Source organism: Rhinoraja longicauda, chromosome 1, assembly GCF_053455715.1.
Source record: "Rhinoraja longicauda isolate Sanriku21f chromosome 1, sRhiLon1.1, whole genome shotgun sequence".
NCBI classification, from domain to species: domain Eukaryota; kingdom Metazoa; phylum Chordata; class Chondrichthyes; order Rajiformes; family Arhynchobatidae; genus Rhinoraja; species Rhinoraja longicauda.
Window position 1 is genome coordinate 61,904,233 of NC_135953.1, and position 18,108 is coordinate 61,922,340.

At 42.4% G+C, this 18,108-nt stretch overlaps 1 protein-coding gene across 1 annotated transcript in view; it reads left to right on the forward strand.

Annotated features, from left to right (window-relative positions):
- Positions 1–18,108, forward strand: part of lnx1 (ligand of numb-protein X 1) — a 155,034-nt gene that overhangs the window by 109,923 nt on the left and 27,003 nt on the right. Inside the window, exon 7 of the mRNA XM_078398585.1 lies at positions 12,603–12,731. Coding sequence (XP_078254711.1) covers positions 12,603–12,731 — 129 coding nt within the window. The remainder of the gene's footprint in view (positions 1–12,602; positions 12,732–18,108) is intronic.

The window sequence follows — 18,108 nt, forward strand, 5'->3', positions numbered from 1 at the left end:
TATCTTGCCAATATTTTTCTTGTACTCATTAATAATCTCAGTGCACAAGAACAATTCCTGGCTGATTCTCAACATTTTTCCCCAAGAATTTTTTGAAATGTATCCCATAAATTCATCCAGCAAACTGTCTTTATAAATTTGATTTATCCTGTTTATATTTTAAAGATATACAATACAGCTTTGTTTCAGCTCCCCAAATTTCTTCCAAAATCTCTTGATTAATGTTCTCTCTAAAAGTGAGACTCTGTTTAAGACTCTATAACTCTCATTGGACTTTTTATCCTTTATAGTCTTTCAGTTCCATTCACTCTACGTATTCTTCTCAGCCAAAGTCAATACTCCCCACTTACACCATGTTGTGTCTTCGGGTTTGATGTCCTGATAATAACGACACAATTCAGGTTGTTTCAGTTGCCTTAATTTACTCCTTTATTCAGCTCCTTGCCTGTGTGGCGTAGTGATACTGAAAAGTGCTTACATACCTAATCACAGTGTGTGTGTGTGTGTGGTGAGTGTGCCTGATACAAAGTAGTGCAGGAGGTTGGGACTGCTACAATGAATATGTAGCATATGTAACATCCCCCCTTCTCAAAAGAAAAGAATAAAAGTTAGTGACACTAGAGGATTTCCAGAGCGAGGGTGGCAATCCTGTAGCAGATACCGTGGGATTATTCTGCCCACATTCATGGCATTCTGCTTTCTACTATACTACACAACAAAATATATAATGGCAGCTTGTTTTCTTTCAGGTAGTGCGTAGCCAGTCAAGAGTCATGTCTTGGCGTGACTTGTGACTTGTCCCTTCCAGTGCTAGCGATAACGCGCTGGGGGTAAGATGTTGCTCCTGGATCTAGTAGATCTGGTTGTTGCCTGCAGTGTTGCACTCGATGTATTGGTGACTTGTTGAGTCGTTTCCTGGCCATTGGTTGGTGCTGGTTGACTATATAACTCACTGGTAGCAGTTTGTGAGAATGTGTTGTCATCAATGGCAGGTGTTGCTGTTGCTGTGGGTGGTGTCCTAGGAGTTGCTGGTGTTGTCTTTGAAGTTGCAGGTGTTGACATTTCAGGTGTCGGGCGGATGTGAATTCTGTTTCGTCTCAACTGCCTGCCCGGTTCTGTCTCTATGATATATGATTTTGGGGTTCCAGCCCTACTGGTGATTTGTGCTGGGGTCCATTTCTTTGTTATTGGATCCTGAGCATGTACGTTTTGGCCTTGAAATAGTTCAGGCAAGTACTGTGCATTTTTGTTGTATTGTTTCAGCCCCTCCTCCTGGGCAGCTGCCAATTTTGCCCTTGTTTCTTCTTGGTCGATAGGGGGTTGGATTTTGCTTGGCAGGGTGGTTTTGTATTTCCTGCCATTTAGCATTTCTGCAGGAGACTTCATGTCAGCCTTTAGTGGAGTTGCCCGTAAGGATAATAGTGCCAGGTTTGGATCCTCCTTTGCCTCTCGGCATTTTATTAGTATTTTCTTGGCTGTCTGTACTTGCCTTTCAATAAACCCATGGCCCTTTGGGTAATGTGGTGAAGATGTTGTGATTTTGAACCCGTATTCGGTGGCCAGCTCTCTGAATTCCCGAGATGTGAATTGGGTTCCATTGTCACATACGATCTGCTCAGGTATTCCTTGCTCTGCAAACAACCCTCTAACAATTGACACAATTGTTTTAGCTTTCAAGTCCTTTATGTTTCTCACAAATGGGAATTTGGAGTAGTAGCAGGCCATAATCAAATACCATTGCTGGTTCTCTGTGAACAGGTCTGCTCCGATGGTTTGCCATGGCCGGCTTGGGATATCACTGGGTGTCATTTCCTCCTTCTGTTGTGAATTCCTGTATTTTTGGCATATGTGGCATGTAGATACCAGCTTTTCTATGTCCTTGTACATGCCTATCCAGTACACAGCGGATTTAGCACGGAGTCTGCACTTTTCCATTCCTAAGTGTCCTTGGTGGATCTTTTCGAGGATTTCTTTTTTCATGGACTTGGGTATGATGATTCGTGATCCGGCCAGCAGGACTCCATTCTCTACCGAAATATCATCACGGATGGTCCAGTATTCGCGGAGGATAGGCTGAACTTGTTGTCTCTTTTCTGGCCACCCCTGTATTACCATTTGGGTGAGGAGCTGGAGTTCTTCATCTCTGGCTGTTTCCTCTTTAATCTGTTCCAGCTTCACGCTTGTCACACTCACAATGTGGTGGATCTTTATGCTCAGCCCTTCCATCTCTTGTTTGTCATGTGTTGATAGTCTGGATAGGGCGTCAGCTAGCAGCAGGTCTTTTCCTGGCTTGTATCTGATGTTGTAGTCGTAGCTCTGTAGCCTCAGTAATAGTCTCTGTAGTCTGGCTGGTGCTTTGGTGAGGTTTATGAGCATACGGGACTACCTGCAACTCATGTGGGAGGCCTAACCACTGGAAGAAAATGTGTAGGTCAACAAAATCATACAGCACCAAGCCAAAGCAGCAATGGTCAAAGAACGATAGAAATACGAGAAGGAAACAAATACACGCACACGTCCAACAGGAAGAGGAGATAACCTCAGATACCTCTGAGGAAGAATTCCTTTCCGTTGGGACCATTGACGTCCACGAAATGGGAAACAGCAAAACACATAGCAACAGAGAGGAAGCATATACTATAATACAACTACAGAAAAAAGTGGGAAAGAAAAGAACAACGATTAATCTAAGGCTCAAAATTGATACTGGAGCCCAGAGCAATATCTTACCAGTCAATCTTTACGGAAAGATATTCCCTGAACACATGACAAAAGATGGCAGCGTCAGGAAAGGAATCCTTGGAAGTAGCGATGTAGTCCTAGCTGCATACGGAGGTTCCATAATCCCACAGCTAGGCAAAATAATCATAGCAGGAACATACAAAGGGAAAGAAGTGAAATGCCCCTTCTTCATCACTAAATCGAAAGGACCTGCTATTCTCGGCCTGAACACGTGCCAAAGACTGAAGATTGTGTCAATCAACTATGAAATCAAGACAAACTCCTGCAGAATTGACAGAAACATACCCATCAAAAACCGGCCGCCCATCAGGAACAAAGAAGAATTGATGGACATGTACCCAGAGTGTTTTGACGATACCGTTGGTTGTTTTGAGGAATACGAATACCATATCACAGTAGACCCCAGTGTGAAGCCAGTGATCCACCCACCCCGCCGTGTTCCCCTTGAACTGAAAGAGAGGCTAAGGGAACAACTAAACGAAATGGAAGAAAAGGGCATCATCACAGCAATAACTAAACCAACTGATTGGGTAAATTCAATTGTTATCAAAGAAAAGCCAAACGGAAAACTAAGGATATGCCTTGATCCCAGGGATCTGAACAATGCATTGAAGCGCGACCATTATCCAACTCCAACCCTTGAAGAGATCACACCCGCACTAGCCGGTTCCAAGGTGTTCAGCAAGCTGGATGCTAGCAATGGATATTGGAACGTCAAAATAGACCGGAAGTCATCAATGCTCACCACTTTCAACACGCCATTTGGCAGATTCAGATTCAACAGGCTCCCATTCGGGCTGAAGGTGAGTCAAGATGTCTTCCAGCGGAAAATAGATGAAACATACAAAGGCTGTAAAGGGGCAATCGGGATAGCAGATGATATCCAAGTATACGGCAGAGATGAAAACACGCATGATTACAACCTCCATGAGGCTATGGAAAAAACTCGAAGAGCCGGCATAAAGCTCAATGCAGACAAATGCATAATCAAAGAAAGGGAGTGCAAATTCTTTGGACTGATTTACTCTGCAGAAGGAGTGAAACCGGACCCTACAAAAGTGGATGCTATCAACCACATGGAGGAACCCAAAGACAAGAAACAGTTAAGAAGTTTCCTAGGGCTCATACAATACATGGGAGTCTTCATACCTAAGCTTGCTAATCATACAGCAAATCTCCGTGAATTGATGAAAGACGACGCTGAATTTGATTGGTGTGCTTCACATAGCCAAGATTTTGGGAAATTAAAACAACTCATCAGCAAAGAAACGATCCTGCAGTACTATGACAGACAGAAACCTGTAACACTCCAAGTTGATGCCTCCATGAGAGGAGTTGGAGCAGTACTGATACAAAATGGCCGACCTATTGCGTATGCATCCAAAGCACTCACTCCTACAGAATCAAGGTACGCAAACATAGAGAGAGAACTCTTAGCAGTAGTCTATGGCTGCGAGAAATTTCACACTTACCTATATGGAAGGTATTTCGACATCGAAACAGACCACCGCCCTCTAGAACAAATCGGAAAAAAAAACCTCACCAAAGCACCAGCCAGACTACAGAGACTATTACTGAGGCTACAGAGCTACGACTACAACATCAGATACAAGCCAGGAAAAGACCTGCTGCTAGCTGACGCCCTATCCAGACTATCAACACATGACAAACAAGAGATGGAAGGGCTGAGCATAAAGATCCACCACATTGTGAGTGTGACAAGCGTGAAGCTGGAACAGATTAAAGAGGAAACAGCCAGAGATGAAGAACTCCAGCTCCTCACCCAAATGGTAATACAGGGGTGGCCAGAAAAGAGACAACAAGTTCAGCCTATCCTCCGCGAATACTGGACCATCCGTGATGATATTTCGGTAGAGAATGGAGTCCTGCTGGCCGGATCACGAATCATCATACCCAAGTCCATGAAACAGCCAGAGATGAAGAACTCCAGCTCCTCACCCAAATGGTAATACAGGGGTGGCCAGAAAAGAGACAACAAGTTCAGCCTATCCCACCGCTGCCACCATGTTGTGTCTTCGGGTTTGATGTCCTGATAATAACGACACAATTCAGGTTGTTTCAGTTGCCTTAATTTACTCCTTTATTCAGCTCCTTGCCTGTGTGGCGTAGTGATACTGAAAAGTGCTTACATACCTAATCACAGTGTGTGTGTGTGTGTGGTGAGTGTGCCTGATACAAAGTAGTGCAGGAGGTTGGGACTGCTACAATGAATATGTAGCATATGTAACACACCATATTCGCATTTACCTTTAAAACTACATATAACCTTTTCTTTTTCATCTAAACTTCCTAAATCTTAAGTATCCTGAATTACTTTACATTATCTCCACACAACTATATCTCAGCAATGGATAATAAATTGAACAATTGGCTCTACAATAATATATAATGTATATTTGAGGTAGTTGAAATTGTTGTTGGGCTTGCAGTATAGAGTAGTGTTTGGTCCAATTTCAGAATTGGATAGAAAAGTTGAAGGACTGAAATGTAGACAGACCACTGAAAGAGTGGTGAAAATTGGAAACAAAATTAATGAATTTCTCTAGTTTAGTTTAGTTTAGTTTATTATTGGCACATGTGGTGCAGTGAAAAGCCTTTTGTTGCATGCTATCCAGTCAAAGAAAGAATATACTTGATTACTATCAAGCCATCCACAGTACACAGACAGAGTAAAGGGTATAACATTTAGTGAAAGATAAAGTCCACTTAAAGATAGTTCAAAAGTCTCCAATGAAGTAGTTGGGAGGTCAGGCCTGCACTCTAGCTGGTGAGAGTGCCTGATTGGTTCAATTGCCTGATAACAGCTGGGAAGAAACTGTCAAGCTCAGAATGCGAACATTAAGGTGTAAACGCAATGAAATAGAAAACAATAAAAGTATAATATGGACATGAAACAAATCTGAATAAAGCAGGTGATAAAGTTACAGTTGCAATAAAAACAGATCTAATCATTAATTCACTGACAGTTGTTAATGAATGGTCAGCAGACAACTCATGTGACAGCCAAGGCGGCACCAACACTTTTACTTCCATAGGAGACTGAGGTAATATGGCATGTCTCTAATGACTCTTACAAACTTCTACAAGTGCACTATAGAAACCATACAATTTTTCATCAGTTTAGTTTATTATAATTGTCACGTGTACCGAGATACGGTAAAAAAGTTTTGTTTGTGTACTATCCAGTCGCAAGACTATACCTGAATACAATTAAACCATCTGCAGTGCAAAGATACATGATAAATGGTACAACATTTAGTGCAGAGAAGTCTGATAAAGTCCAATAAAGTTCAAAGATCTCCAATGAGACAGATGAATGGTCAGGACCACACTCTAGCTGATGAGAGGACCGTTCAGTTGAGAAGAAACTGTTCTTGAAATTGAAGGTAAGTGTTTTCAAACTTCTGTATCTCCTGCCTAATCGGAGTGGAAAAGAGGGAGTGACGGGGGTGAGACCCGTCCTTGATTATGCTGGCAGTCCTGCCAAAGCAGCGTAAAGTGTAGATGGAGTCAATGGAAAGGAGGCTGGTTCATGTGATGGTCTGGGCTATGTCCACAACTCTGCAATTTTTTGCACTTAGATGGAGCTGTTTCCAAAGCAGGCTGTGACGCATCCCAATAAGATGCTTTTTTATAGTGCTTCTGTAGAAGTTGCCAACGGTTGTTGGAAACATGCAGAACCACCTAAGCCTTCTAAGGAAGTAGAAACGTTGGTGTCCTTTCTTGGCCATAACTTCATTATGGCTGGTCCCAGACAATTTGCTGGTGATATTTATTCCTAGGAACTATCTCTACTTCGGCACCGTCAATGTTTACTGGGGTGTGTATTGCTTCACTTCCAGAAGGCAATCACTATCTCCTTTGCTTTCTGACACTGAGGGAGAGGTTGTTGTCTTGACACCGGGTTCACACTACTTGACACTAGGTTCTCAATCTCCTTTCTATACTATCTCATAATTTTTCGATATCTGGCCCACTACAGTGACATCATTTGCAAACTTGTAGATTGAGTTGGATTGGTATTCGGCTGAGTGTGTAAGGGGTATAGTTGGGAGCTGAAAACACATCCTTGTGAGGATGTGAAGAATAATTATGGATCATCCATCCTCACTGATTTTGGTCTGTGGGTCAGGAAGTCGAGGATCAAGTTGCAGACTCCAAGTTCCATGAGTATGGAGATGAGCTTGTTTGGGATAATGTTTTGCAGCCATTAATGCAGCCAATATGAGATCTTCTTTGACACTGTGATATCTTCTAGAAGCAGGTGGGTACCTCAAAACAGTGTAGGGAGAGGCTAAAGATGTCCGTGAATACTCCTGCTAGTTGGTTTGCGCAGGAACTCCGGACATTGTATCTTGCAATCTTAGCCTTCAGCTGGGAATGGGCCTCATGGTACATCCATGGTTTCCGGGAAGCACTCGGATTGTCTTTTTCGGCATGCATTCCCCTGCGCAGGTACTAATGAAGTCTGTCATGGCAGTGGTGTTCTCATTCAGGTTGGCCGCCGACTCCCTGAATATGGAGTGTCACTGACACAAAGCAGTCGCGAAGGATGTCATCCGTTTCTGCATATCAGCACTGAACAACTTTCTGCACCTAACCTTCCCACTTCAGCTTCTGTTTGTAGGCAGGGAGAAGCATGGCTTGGTTTGGGAACAGCTCTGCCCAAGACCTCAAGATATTGCAGAGAGTAGTAGATGTTGTCCATTCCATCACACAGACCAGACTTCACACAATTGACTTTGTCTACATTTCACGCTGCCTCAGAAACGCACCTAATATGTTCAAAGACTTTTCCCACGCCTATCATTCCTCCTGCGCCCATCTGGCCGAAGGTACAGAAGGTCAAAAGCACACACCACCAGACTCGGAAACAGTTTCTTTCCCTCTGTTATCGTGCTTCTGAAGTCCTTCCATAAACTGGTATACTGTCCGATTCATCTCCACCCCATGGTGGACATTGGACTTTGCCTATAGAACTGCTGCGCTACGATGCTGAGAACTATATACTGCACTCTGCATCAACCCCTTTGATTTAACAATCCTGGTCAATTTTTACTTAATTGTATTTATGTCTCGCATTATCTGATCTGATTAGATAGTATGCAAAACAAAGTTTTTCACTGCACCTCGGTACACATGACAATAATAAATCTAAACTTAACTTGCCCAAACCGTGAATGTTCGTCTCCTGCATACTCTTGTACTTTCCTGGTGCATGGGCTAATTCACTTCCCGCCAACGTGCAGCAATTCCCCCCGATGTTGACAACATTATATAGAACCCAGAGAGAATAGAGGACAGAACAGTTGGAACTACAGCTGTAATTCTACAAATGAGACATTTTTGAAGGCCACATGGTTATCATTATTTGACTGAAGCAAGGCTCTCACCTTCTTGGACCCCTTGAAATCGGACCTGAACTTTTCATGCTGCAAGTAATTACAAGCCTATGGTACTTGATACGATGGTAACACTGGAAAACAGCCAGCAAGGTCGCACATAAAAACAGTGGTCTACTGGAAAGATGCCCTTTATTGGTGATTAATAATGTTGAAATTGTTTACTTATCATCAGTGGGATAAGTATTTGTGTATGTTTGCACTTCAAATTTGGATTTAGTTTGAGACCTTTCAATTATCTTAGTCAGTGTGCTGACAAGACTCTAAATCACTGTTAACAAAGCAAATCTTCAGGACTGTTGCTTTTGGCTCTTAACTGTTTGGAATTGTTTAATATAAACTAATGGTCCATCATTGTGTAAAATTGATATCCTTAAAAGATTTGACATTGAACAGATTCAAAGGAGGTACCCATTTTTTAAATGAATTTACTAGAATAGATACAGTTTCCAACTCAGTCTTCCAAAGTCTTCTGTTGTTTCAGATTTGGTTACTCCACAAATTAAATTAAGTTGCACTCTTCAAGCTGCATATATTTTAAAGCTGTAAAATTTACAGTAAGCTTTTACCTACTTCTCTTTAAGTAAATTGAGAACATAGCAAATTACAGTTATGACATTTATACTTGTGAAGAATCTTAGACCCAACCATGAAGTGTTTAAAATTCAGCAGTAAGTAATTTATCTGAACTATCCCAGGATCAATCGTACAGGTTTAAATGGATAAATAACTGCTTCAACAACTTAACAACTTGAATTTTTCATCCATTCATAGAAGCGTACAAAACAGAAATGAACCCTTTCAGCACAAATGGTCCAAGCTGACCAAGATGCGTATTTATACTAATCCTATTTGCTTGCATTAGACCCATATCCTTCTCCACCTGTCCTAACCAATTATCCGTTCAAATGCTTTTTCAATGTTGTAATAGTATCTGCTTATACTATCTCCTCTGGCAACTTGTTCCAAATATTCACCACCCTTTGTTTGGAAAATCTTACCCCTCAGATCTCCTATAAATTTCTCTCCTCTCACCTTACATGTGCCTTCCAGTTCTAGACCTGCCTGCCCTGGGAAAAACGTTCAGATTAGCCTTCAGCTGGGAATGGGCCTCATGGTACATCCATGGTTTCCGGGAAGCACTCGGATTGTCTTTTTCGGCATGCATTCCCCTGCGCAGGTACTAATGAAGTCTGTCATGGCAGTGGTGTTCTCATTCAGGTTGGCCGCCGACTCCCTGAATATGGAGTGTCACTGACACAAAGCAGTCGCGAAGGATGTCATCCGTTTCTGCATATCAGCACTGAACAACTTTCTGCACCTAACCTTCCCACTTCAGCTTCTGTTTGTAGGCAGGGAGAAGCATGGCTTGGTTTGGGAACAGCTCTGCCCAAGACCTCAAGATATTGCAGAGAGTAGTAGATGTTGTCCATTCCATCACACAGACCAGACTTCACACAATTGACTTTGTCTACATTTCACGCTCAGATTATCTTTCCTACCTGTGTGCCTCAATCATTTTGTAAATCCCTGGAAGTTTCTCCCCCCATTCCCCAGCCTTTATTTACAGTGAGAATAACACCATCCAATCCAATCTCTCCTGAGAGCTGCAGCCATTATTCACTGGTTACATCGATGACGACATTGGAGTTGCCTCGTGCACCTGTGCAGAACTCATAGATTTCATCAACTTCACCACTAACTTCCACTCTGCCCTCAAATTCACCCAATTACCTCTGACACCTCGCTCCCCTTTCTTGATCTGTCTTCATCGCAGGGGACAAACTATTGATGACATCTATTATAAACCTACCGACTTCCATGGTTAACTGGACTACACTTCCTCCCACCCTACCTCTTGCAAAGACACTATTTCCAACTCTTAATTCCTCCGTCTTTGCAGCAACTGCTCTGAAGATGAGACTTTCCATTCTACGACATTCGGAATGTCCTCATTTTTTAGTACACCTGGCTTCCCTCCTTCTGTCATTCTGGATCCTGCACACATGTCTGCTCTGTGTCCCATAGTTCTGCTCTTGCTCCCCCTCCCCCCAGATGGAACAAGGACAGAGTTCCCCTGGTCCACACCTTTCACCCCACCAGCTTCCGCATCCAACACATCATACTCCAACATTTCCAACACATCTTCCCATCTCCACCCCTTTCCACCTGCAGAGACCACTCCCTCCGCAACTCCTTGATTCACTCGTCCCTTCTGACCTACACCACCCCCTCCTCAGGTACCTTCCCCTGCAACTGCAGGAGATGTAACATCTGTCCCTATACCTCCTCTCTCACCTCCATCCAGGGACCCCAGCAGTCCTTCCAGATGAGACGGAGTTTCATGTGCACCTCCTCTAATCTCATCTACTGCATCTGATATTCCCGATATGGCCTTCTCTATGTCAGCGAGACGAAACATAGTCTTGGTGACCATTTTGCTGAACACTTGCGCTTGGTCCACCAAGGCCTACTGGATCTCCTGGTTGCTACCCATTTCAACTCCCATAACCATACTGACCTTTCTGTCCAGGGCCACATGCAAACTGAGGAACAGTACCTCCACTCTTTTGCTTGGTAGCCAACAAACCAACAGTATGAACGATGAATTCTCCAATTTTAGGTATCTCTCAGAACACCCCCCCTCCCCCCCCCTTCTCCCACAACCCCCCCCCCCTCCTTTTACCTCCCCTGTGCACCACCTGGACCCACTTATGTCTCCCCTCCATCATCCCCCCCACCGCTGCCAATTTCCTCCCTCGGCCGTTACAATCCATGACTTCAAACCCGTCTCACACCTACCTTTCTTATCTTTGTCCTTTGTTCCAACCAGCTGCCTATCAAAACCTCCCTCCCTCACCTGTGTTTACCTATTACCTGCCTCTCCCCTTTTCCAGCTTCCCTCCACCCCCCCCCCCCCCCCCACCCCCCGCGTGTGATCAGACTGAAGAAGGGTCTCGGCCCAAAATGTCACTTATCCATGGTCTCCAGGGATGCTGCCTGTCCTGCCCTGCTGAGTTACTCCAGTACAATGTGTCCTTTTTATATTCACAGGCCATATCCTGGTGAATCTCTTCCGCACCCTCTCTGCTGCCATCATATCCTTCCTAGTACTGAGAAGACAAGAACAGTACTCAATACTCCAAGTGTGATCTAACCAATCTTTGCATAGCTGCTACATGATATCCCATGGACATTGGCCTTTGAAGGCAAGCATGCCAATTCCCTTTTTCACTACCTCATCCACTGGTCTTGCCACTTTAAGGGAACAATAGATGTGCACCATAAGATGTCTCTGCAGGTCCATACCATTACTCTATGTGCCACAAAGTATCATTTATGGTGATGGACAATGTTTTTTTTTAACTTTAGAAATTATTTATCCAGATTAATTCTACAAAAGGTAGTTTGTAAAGTTGCTGAGTAACATATCATAGAAACAGGCCATTCTGCCGATGTCTGTTTACTCCTGCCCTTTCCAATCGATCATTCGTTCTGTCCCTCTGAATATTTTCCAATAACTTCGCTGTTATTGATGTTGGGCTCGCAAGTTTATAATTGCACGGCTTTTCCTCTGCTGCTCTTCCTGATAAGGAGAAACAAACATATAATCCTCCAGTCATCTGGCACCTCACCTGTGGCCTCCAAGAATTTAGAAAATCTCAGCCAGAGCACCTGCAACATCTTCCATTGCCTCTCATAACAAGCTGGGGTATATCTCATCCAGCGCTGGGAATTTATTCACCTTTAAGCCCAGTAAGGCATTGAGCTTATCTTTCTTATTAAGGGAGTCCTGCACTAGAATAGACTCAAATACAAAATCCATTTCATTTGTGAATGCCAATGAAACATATTCATTTAGGATCTCACCTATACTTTCCAGTTCCATGTACAGATTGTCCACGTTGTTCTGAATGGGTCCTACTCATTCCCTGATTATTCTCTCATCCTTAAAAAGTCTTAGGATTCACCTCAATGCAGTCTGCTACGATATCTCATCATCCCTCTTTGCCTCCCTAATTTCCTTTTTATTTCCAGGTGTTGTACTATTGGTTGCTTCTGTACAGATATAGCTGTTCCACTGCCGCTAATTTATTGCCATTCATGGTCATCATTGTCTCACTCTTATTTTGAAATAAACATATACATTTTGGCTCTGCTAAATTATTTCGGATTTCAGATTTTTGCCATAGAGATTCTAGTATTAGGGCAGACTTCACAATGTGTGATGACAGCGCTAAATGAACTTAAATATATATCATAATAATAAAATAATTCTAAACAATGTGGAACTAATATGTTTTTATTTTCATATGAATCTGCAAATCGCATGTTGGAATAGTCCTGGCTGTTTCTTTACAGAATTCTGCTGTGCAATGTGTGTGTTTTACATACAAATGTTTCCCTGATTGTTTGACTTGTGTTGTCTATCGTTAGATAAGTGACGATCGAGTGCATTTTATTGTATCAAGAAATACAAGGCCACGTACCCCTGATATCATGCAAGAGAGCAGGTGGAACAACAATAACCCAGCTAGCCCTGCTGAAAGAAATCTGGACAACAAGGTATGGATAGGAATGGATTCAAAATAAGTGCTTTGGATGTGTATTCAATTGACATGTTTTTGCAGTTAAATGCCTCCTTTAAATTTATTTGAGGTTAGTTAGCAATAAATATTAGTAATGTTTTTTATTCTCATAAAGATGGAGACATAGCATTTGTTAAAAGATTACAGTTTCTTTTTTAATTGACACCGTATTATTTCCATATTTCCATATGACATGGGATGAGACAAGTCTGCACTTAGAGTCAATACTGAGTAATCCCACTTCCCTCTATCTTTCCTGACACTCTATTCTCTTGACATTCCCATCAACCTTTCCCAGATTCTAATACTTACTACACACTAAGGACAGTTCATCGTGGCCAATTAATCCACCAATCCACACATCTTTGGAATACAGGAAGAAACCGGACCACCACCTATCTATGCGGTCAGAGGGAGAACGTGCAAACTCCACACTGATGGTATTGAAGGTTAGGATCAACTCCAAGGTGATGGAGTTGTTTGGCAACAGCTTTGTCAACAGTGCTGGAGAGGTCCACACACCAGTAAAAGAGACATCCTTCCATTTACATTAATGGATAGAAAAGCATGGCACAGATAAATAATCTTTGCTTTACAGCTTGTGGGGACTCCATGCAAAAAAAGAGTTGAACCTTGCAAAGCATAAATGGAAGAACATTTAATTTTAGTTGGAAAAAAGGTCTAAGAATAATGCCATTTCTTTAACTGATGTCCCACCATGTACAGCACATATTTTGTAAACAGAATTTTAGGACTGGGACACCAAAATGATGGCTATGTGCAACTTTTCTGTAATGAAGTGGTTGTTAGACTAAATATTTCCAAATATTTATCTCATTGCGAACAAGAAGGTCAGTTAAAGCTGATGTCTATCATAGCAAATTACTTGGAGGTTAGAGTTGCCGGAAGAATGGCTCAGCGAGTGATGTAAAAATGTCAATGGAGAGTCACTCAGATGTATCTGAAGATAAACAATGTCTGCTTGGGGCCTGGATTTTATCAGCACTTATTCAGCTTTCAATTACTTGTTTTTTTTCTTTCACATTTCCACATTTAGATTCTTGAGATAAAAAGATTTCTGCTTCGTCATATCTCTATTGAAGTGGTAGATCTTGGAAAGGTTTTCAGAAATACTGACTCAGTCTTTGTGAACCATTTTCAGTCTGAATTTTGTCGGTCTTATGGAGATTAGTTTAATTGAGCATCAAATGTTAGCTCAGGAACGCAGATCAGTGTAACTTAATCGTCCTCCTATCTATGTTGCTGAATCAGAAGGTGGCTTCATGGCCTTAAACACGTTATCTTGGCTGCCATTTCAGTGCCGAGGAAGTGCTACACTTCTGGCAATCGACCAATCTTGTGATGTTTCCAGTGTTCCCTAACTCCCAAGATTAAAAGATAAATTGTTAAGGAATTAAGATGTTAGTTTCTCCATCTGCCAGTCTTGTGATCTTGCTGATATAACCTGATCCAGAGTTCTCCATAATTAGATGTGACCACCAAGAACTCTGGTCGAATCTGTTCAATTTATTTTGCTATACAATTTAAGGCAATAGGATTTCCCCTCAGATTTTAAAAATCCTAGTGTTACTTGGGCCCTTTTGTTTATTCTTTGAGCAGGTCACAATTTTAACTTCTTTCAGAAAATATGTACATTCAGAGATATATAATCAATAGACAGCCTGTTAAGTGTTTGTATATCCTGAATCCTGAATCCTGAATATTATTTGCAGGGACTGTTATTTCATTTCTGAAATAAATGTATTTTCCTGTGGGATATAAAGAACTTAAAACAAATTGTTACCCGATTTTTAATGTGAAGGTGTTCATCGAACATAGGACACTACAACACAGGAACAGGCCCTTCGGCCCGAAATGTCCATGCCAGAGATCATGCTAAGTTTCCCCCTCAGCCTCATGTCACTAAACTGTCTTGCCACAATCAAACACAAAGGCATCGGTCTAATTGTAAAATGAACAAATAATTTAGTTATAGCAAAATTTGAAAAAGTTATTTTGGTTTGGCTAATGAAATGAGTTCATCATTCAGTAACCTTTGTTTCTGTGGAGAGGGCTGATTTTTGCTCAAGATAATTATGTCATGACCCAGCAAATATCAAAATGATGTCTGTGCCCTGGAGTGGGTGTTATACATTGGACGAGTGCATAGTTGTCCAAAAGTGATGACACAGATAGACAAAGTGGTGAAGGTGTACTGACGACGCCAGGTTCGGCAGTGACCACACTGAAACTCGCATTAGAGTGAACTCGTGTGATATATTTTATTTATGGTAAGAAACTCCAGGACTGCATGGGGGCGCTGTCCTTCGCCATCAGAACGCATGTGCTGTGATGCTGGTGATCGCCGGCCTGTCCCAGCAGCTTAGTCCTGGTCTTCGAAGGAATAGGTGTAGCAATCTCAGGCTGAATCCCTGCAGTTCAGCCTTGCCTTGAGAGGAGGTGCTGGCGGTCTTGGGTTTCTTTCTGATGGCTCAGCTTTGGCCTTGAAGTGGCGACTCTGGGGGTGCCTGGATTAGCCTAATGACCAGTCTTTGTGCCTGTGTGTGTGCAGTTCCTCATTGTCGGTGGGCAGGAAGAGGTTCTGGCATTTCAGGCTTGACCCGGCCTCTTAGTTTCAGCCTCATTAGAGACGTTGGGTGTTTAGAGCTTCTTCCCAGCAACCCAGTCTCGACCACACAGTGGCACTGGTCATCTCAGATTTGTCCTCAGTCTTCCCCTTCTCTTCTCTGACTAGAATGCCTGGGTTTCAGAGAGAGTAGGTTGACAAGGCTCCAGTAGCTAACCAGTATGAGCTCATTGAACCAGTATCAGCTAATCAGCTGTTATCAATAATGTAGGGAATTGGCCTTTCCTGGTCAGTCAGCCAGTGATAGGGACCAGAGTGACATCCAAGGGAGAGGGCATTGTCACAATGGAAACAAAATAATATGAGTTATCCAGACCACCAGTTACATCACATATGGAACCAGAGCAGAAGAACATGGGCCTGCACAGGGGCGCATCAATAGAGTTGCTGCCTGACAGCGCCAGAGACCCGGGTCCAATCCTGACGACAAGTGCTGTCTATACAGAGTTTTTTACATTCTCCCTGTGGCCATGTGGGTTTTCTCTGCGTGCTGCGGATTCCACCCACATTCCAAAGATGTGCAAGTTTGTAGGATAATAGGTTCTATAAATTGTCCCTAGTGTGTAGGATAGAACTTGAGGACGGGCAATCACTGGTTGGCACATACTCGGTGGGCCGAAGGGCCGAGTTCCACATTGTATCTATATTTTTTAAAGGGAAATGAATAAACACCGTTTATTTTTTAACTCTAATTTCTTGATGCGGACACAGATAATGTGGCTTCTCATTGTGGAAAATCGCAACACAAACTATTTTCTGGGAATACAAGCACCCCCTCCACCTGTCTTAGGTTGACTGAAGGTTGTAAAATTATCCCAAAATTATCTATATCCTCATATGCGCACAGTGGCAATTGCTGGAGATTATAAGAAATAATTATAGATATAATTTTCTAACATAGGTCAGTCTAAGAAATAATAGCAATCTCTCATAGCCATCTGTGCATATCTTTGTACAATGGATATATGAAACAAGTTGAATGTTTATGCAGTAAATCTATAACACATATATCATGTTTCTACATGTAAGTGTACTTTTATTTACAGTTCTGCTCTGGTTCCATTTGTGATGTACAGTAATTGGCAGTCTGGATAACCCGTATTATTTTCAGTGATAGATTTTCTGTTGCTTGGTGAGACCATTTTTAAGGAGAATATGCAGTTAAGTTTATATCCTAGTTTTCTCTGCTCTGCCTCCTCCCCATTTAATAAGTTCCAAGATCTTTACATTCTAAAAGTACTGAAAAACTCCTCCAAGTCGATGATTTTCCCAAAGATCTCTGGACCAAAAGATAGATATTTAAAAGTCATCCTTACATGTTTGACATTAATATAAGCTAATTTAATATTGTGATTACGAGACAGTAACCAGTAGTGAGAGGTGGGATGTTTTTGTTCATACTGATCCAAAAATGTCAAATCTAATTGAAGCATCTGCTGCTTCCAGCACAGACCACTGTCTAAATGTGAGGAATCCTGACTTCAGTGTCTTGATGCGATGCATAACTGAGTCTTCACTCATTAGCCATCTAATACTGAAGATAGACGCAAAAAGCTGGGGTGACTCAGCGGGAGAGGCAGCGTCTCTAGAGAGAAGGAATGGGTGATGCTTCGGGTCGAGACCCTTCTTCAGACTGGTTAAGGATAAGGGAAATGAGAGATATAGACGGTGATGTGGAGAGATAAAGAACAATGAATGAAAATATGCAAAAAAGTAACGATGATAAAGGAAACAGCTGTTTGTAGGGTGAGAATGAGAAGCTAGTGCAACTTAGGTGGGGGAGGGATAGGGAGAGAGGGAATGCCGGGGCTACCTGAAGTGAGAGAAATCAATATTCATACTGCTGGACTGTAAGCTGCCCAAGCAAAATATGAGATGCTGTTCCTCCAATTTGCATTTACCCTCACTCTGACAACAGAGGAGACTGAGGACAGAAAGGTCTGTGGAGGAATGGGAAGGAGAATTAAAGTATCCAGCAACCGGAAGATCAGGTTGGTTCAGGCCGGCTGAGCGAAGGTATTATAGAGTCATAGAGTGATACAGTGTGGAAACAGGCCCTTTGACCCAACTCGCCCACGCCGCTAACAATGTCCCAGCTACACTAGTCCCGCCTGCCTGCGCTTGGTCCATATTCCTTCAAACCTGCCCTATCCATGTACTTGTCTAACTGTTTCTTAAACATTGGGTTAGTCCCAGCCTCAACTACCTCCTCTGGCAGCTTGGCACCCACCACCCTGTGTGTGAAAAAGTTACCCCTCGGATTGCTCAAAACGATTGTCCAGTTTGCGTTTGGTCTCGCCGATGTATCAGAGTCCACATCTTGAACAACGGATACAGTAGATGACGTTTAAGGTTTCAAGGTCAGTTTATTGTCACATGTACCAATTAAGGTACAGTGAAATTCGAATTACAATACAGCCATACTAAAAAAAGCAACAAGCCACATAGCTACATAAAAATTAACATAAACATCCACCACAGTGGATTCCCCATGTTCCCCACTACGATGGAAGACAATAAAGTCTAATCTTTATGTTATGCGTTTTGTAGCCTGGATAATGTATCGACATAAGACTCAGTAAGCTAAATATTCCTGTGTTTCATAATGCTTATGTTACTGGCTATTGCTAATTCTATACAATAGCCATCTGTGATTGTTAATTGGAAGACTAATAGGTGACACAATCCACATGCAGGAGAAACAAAC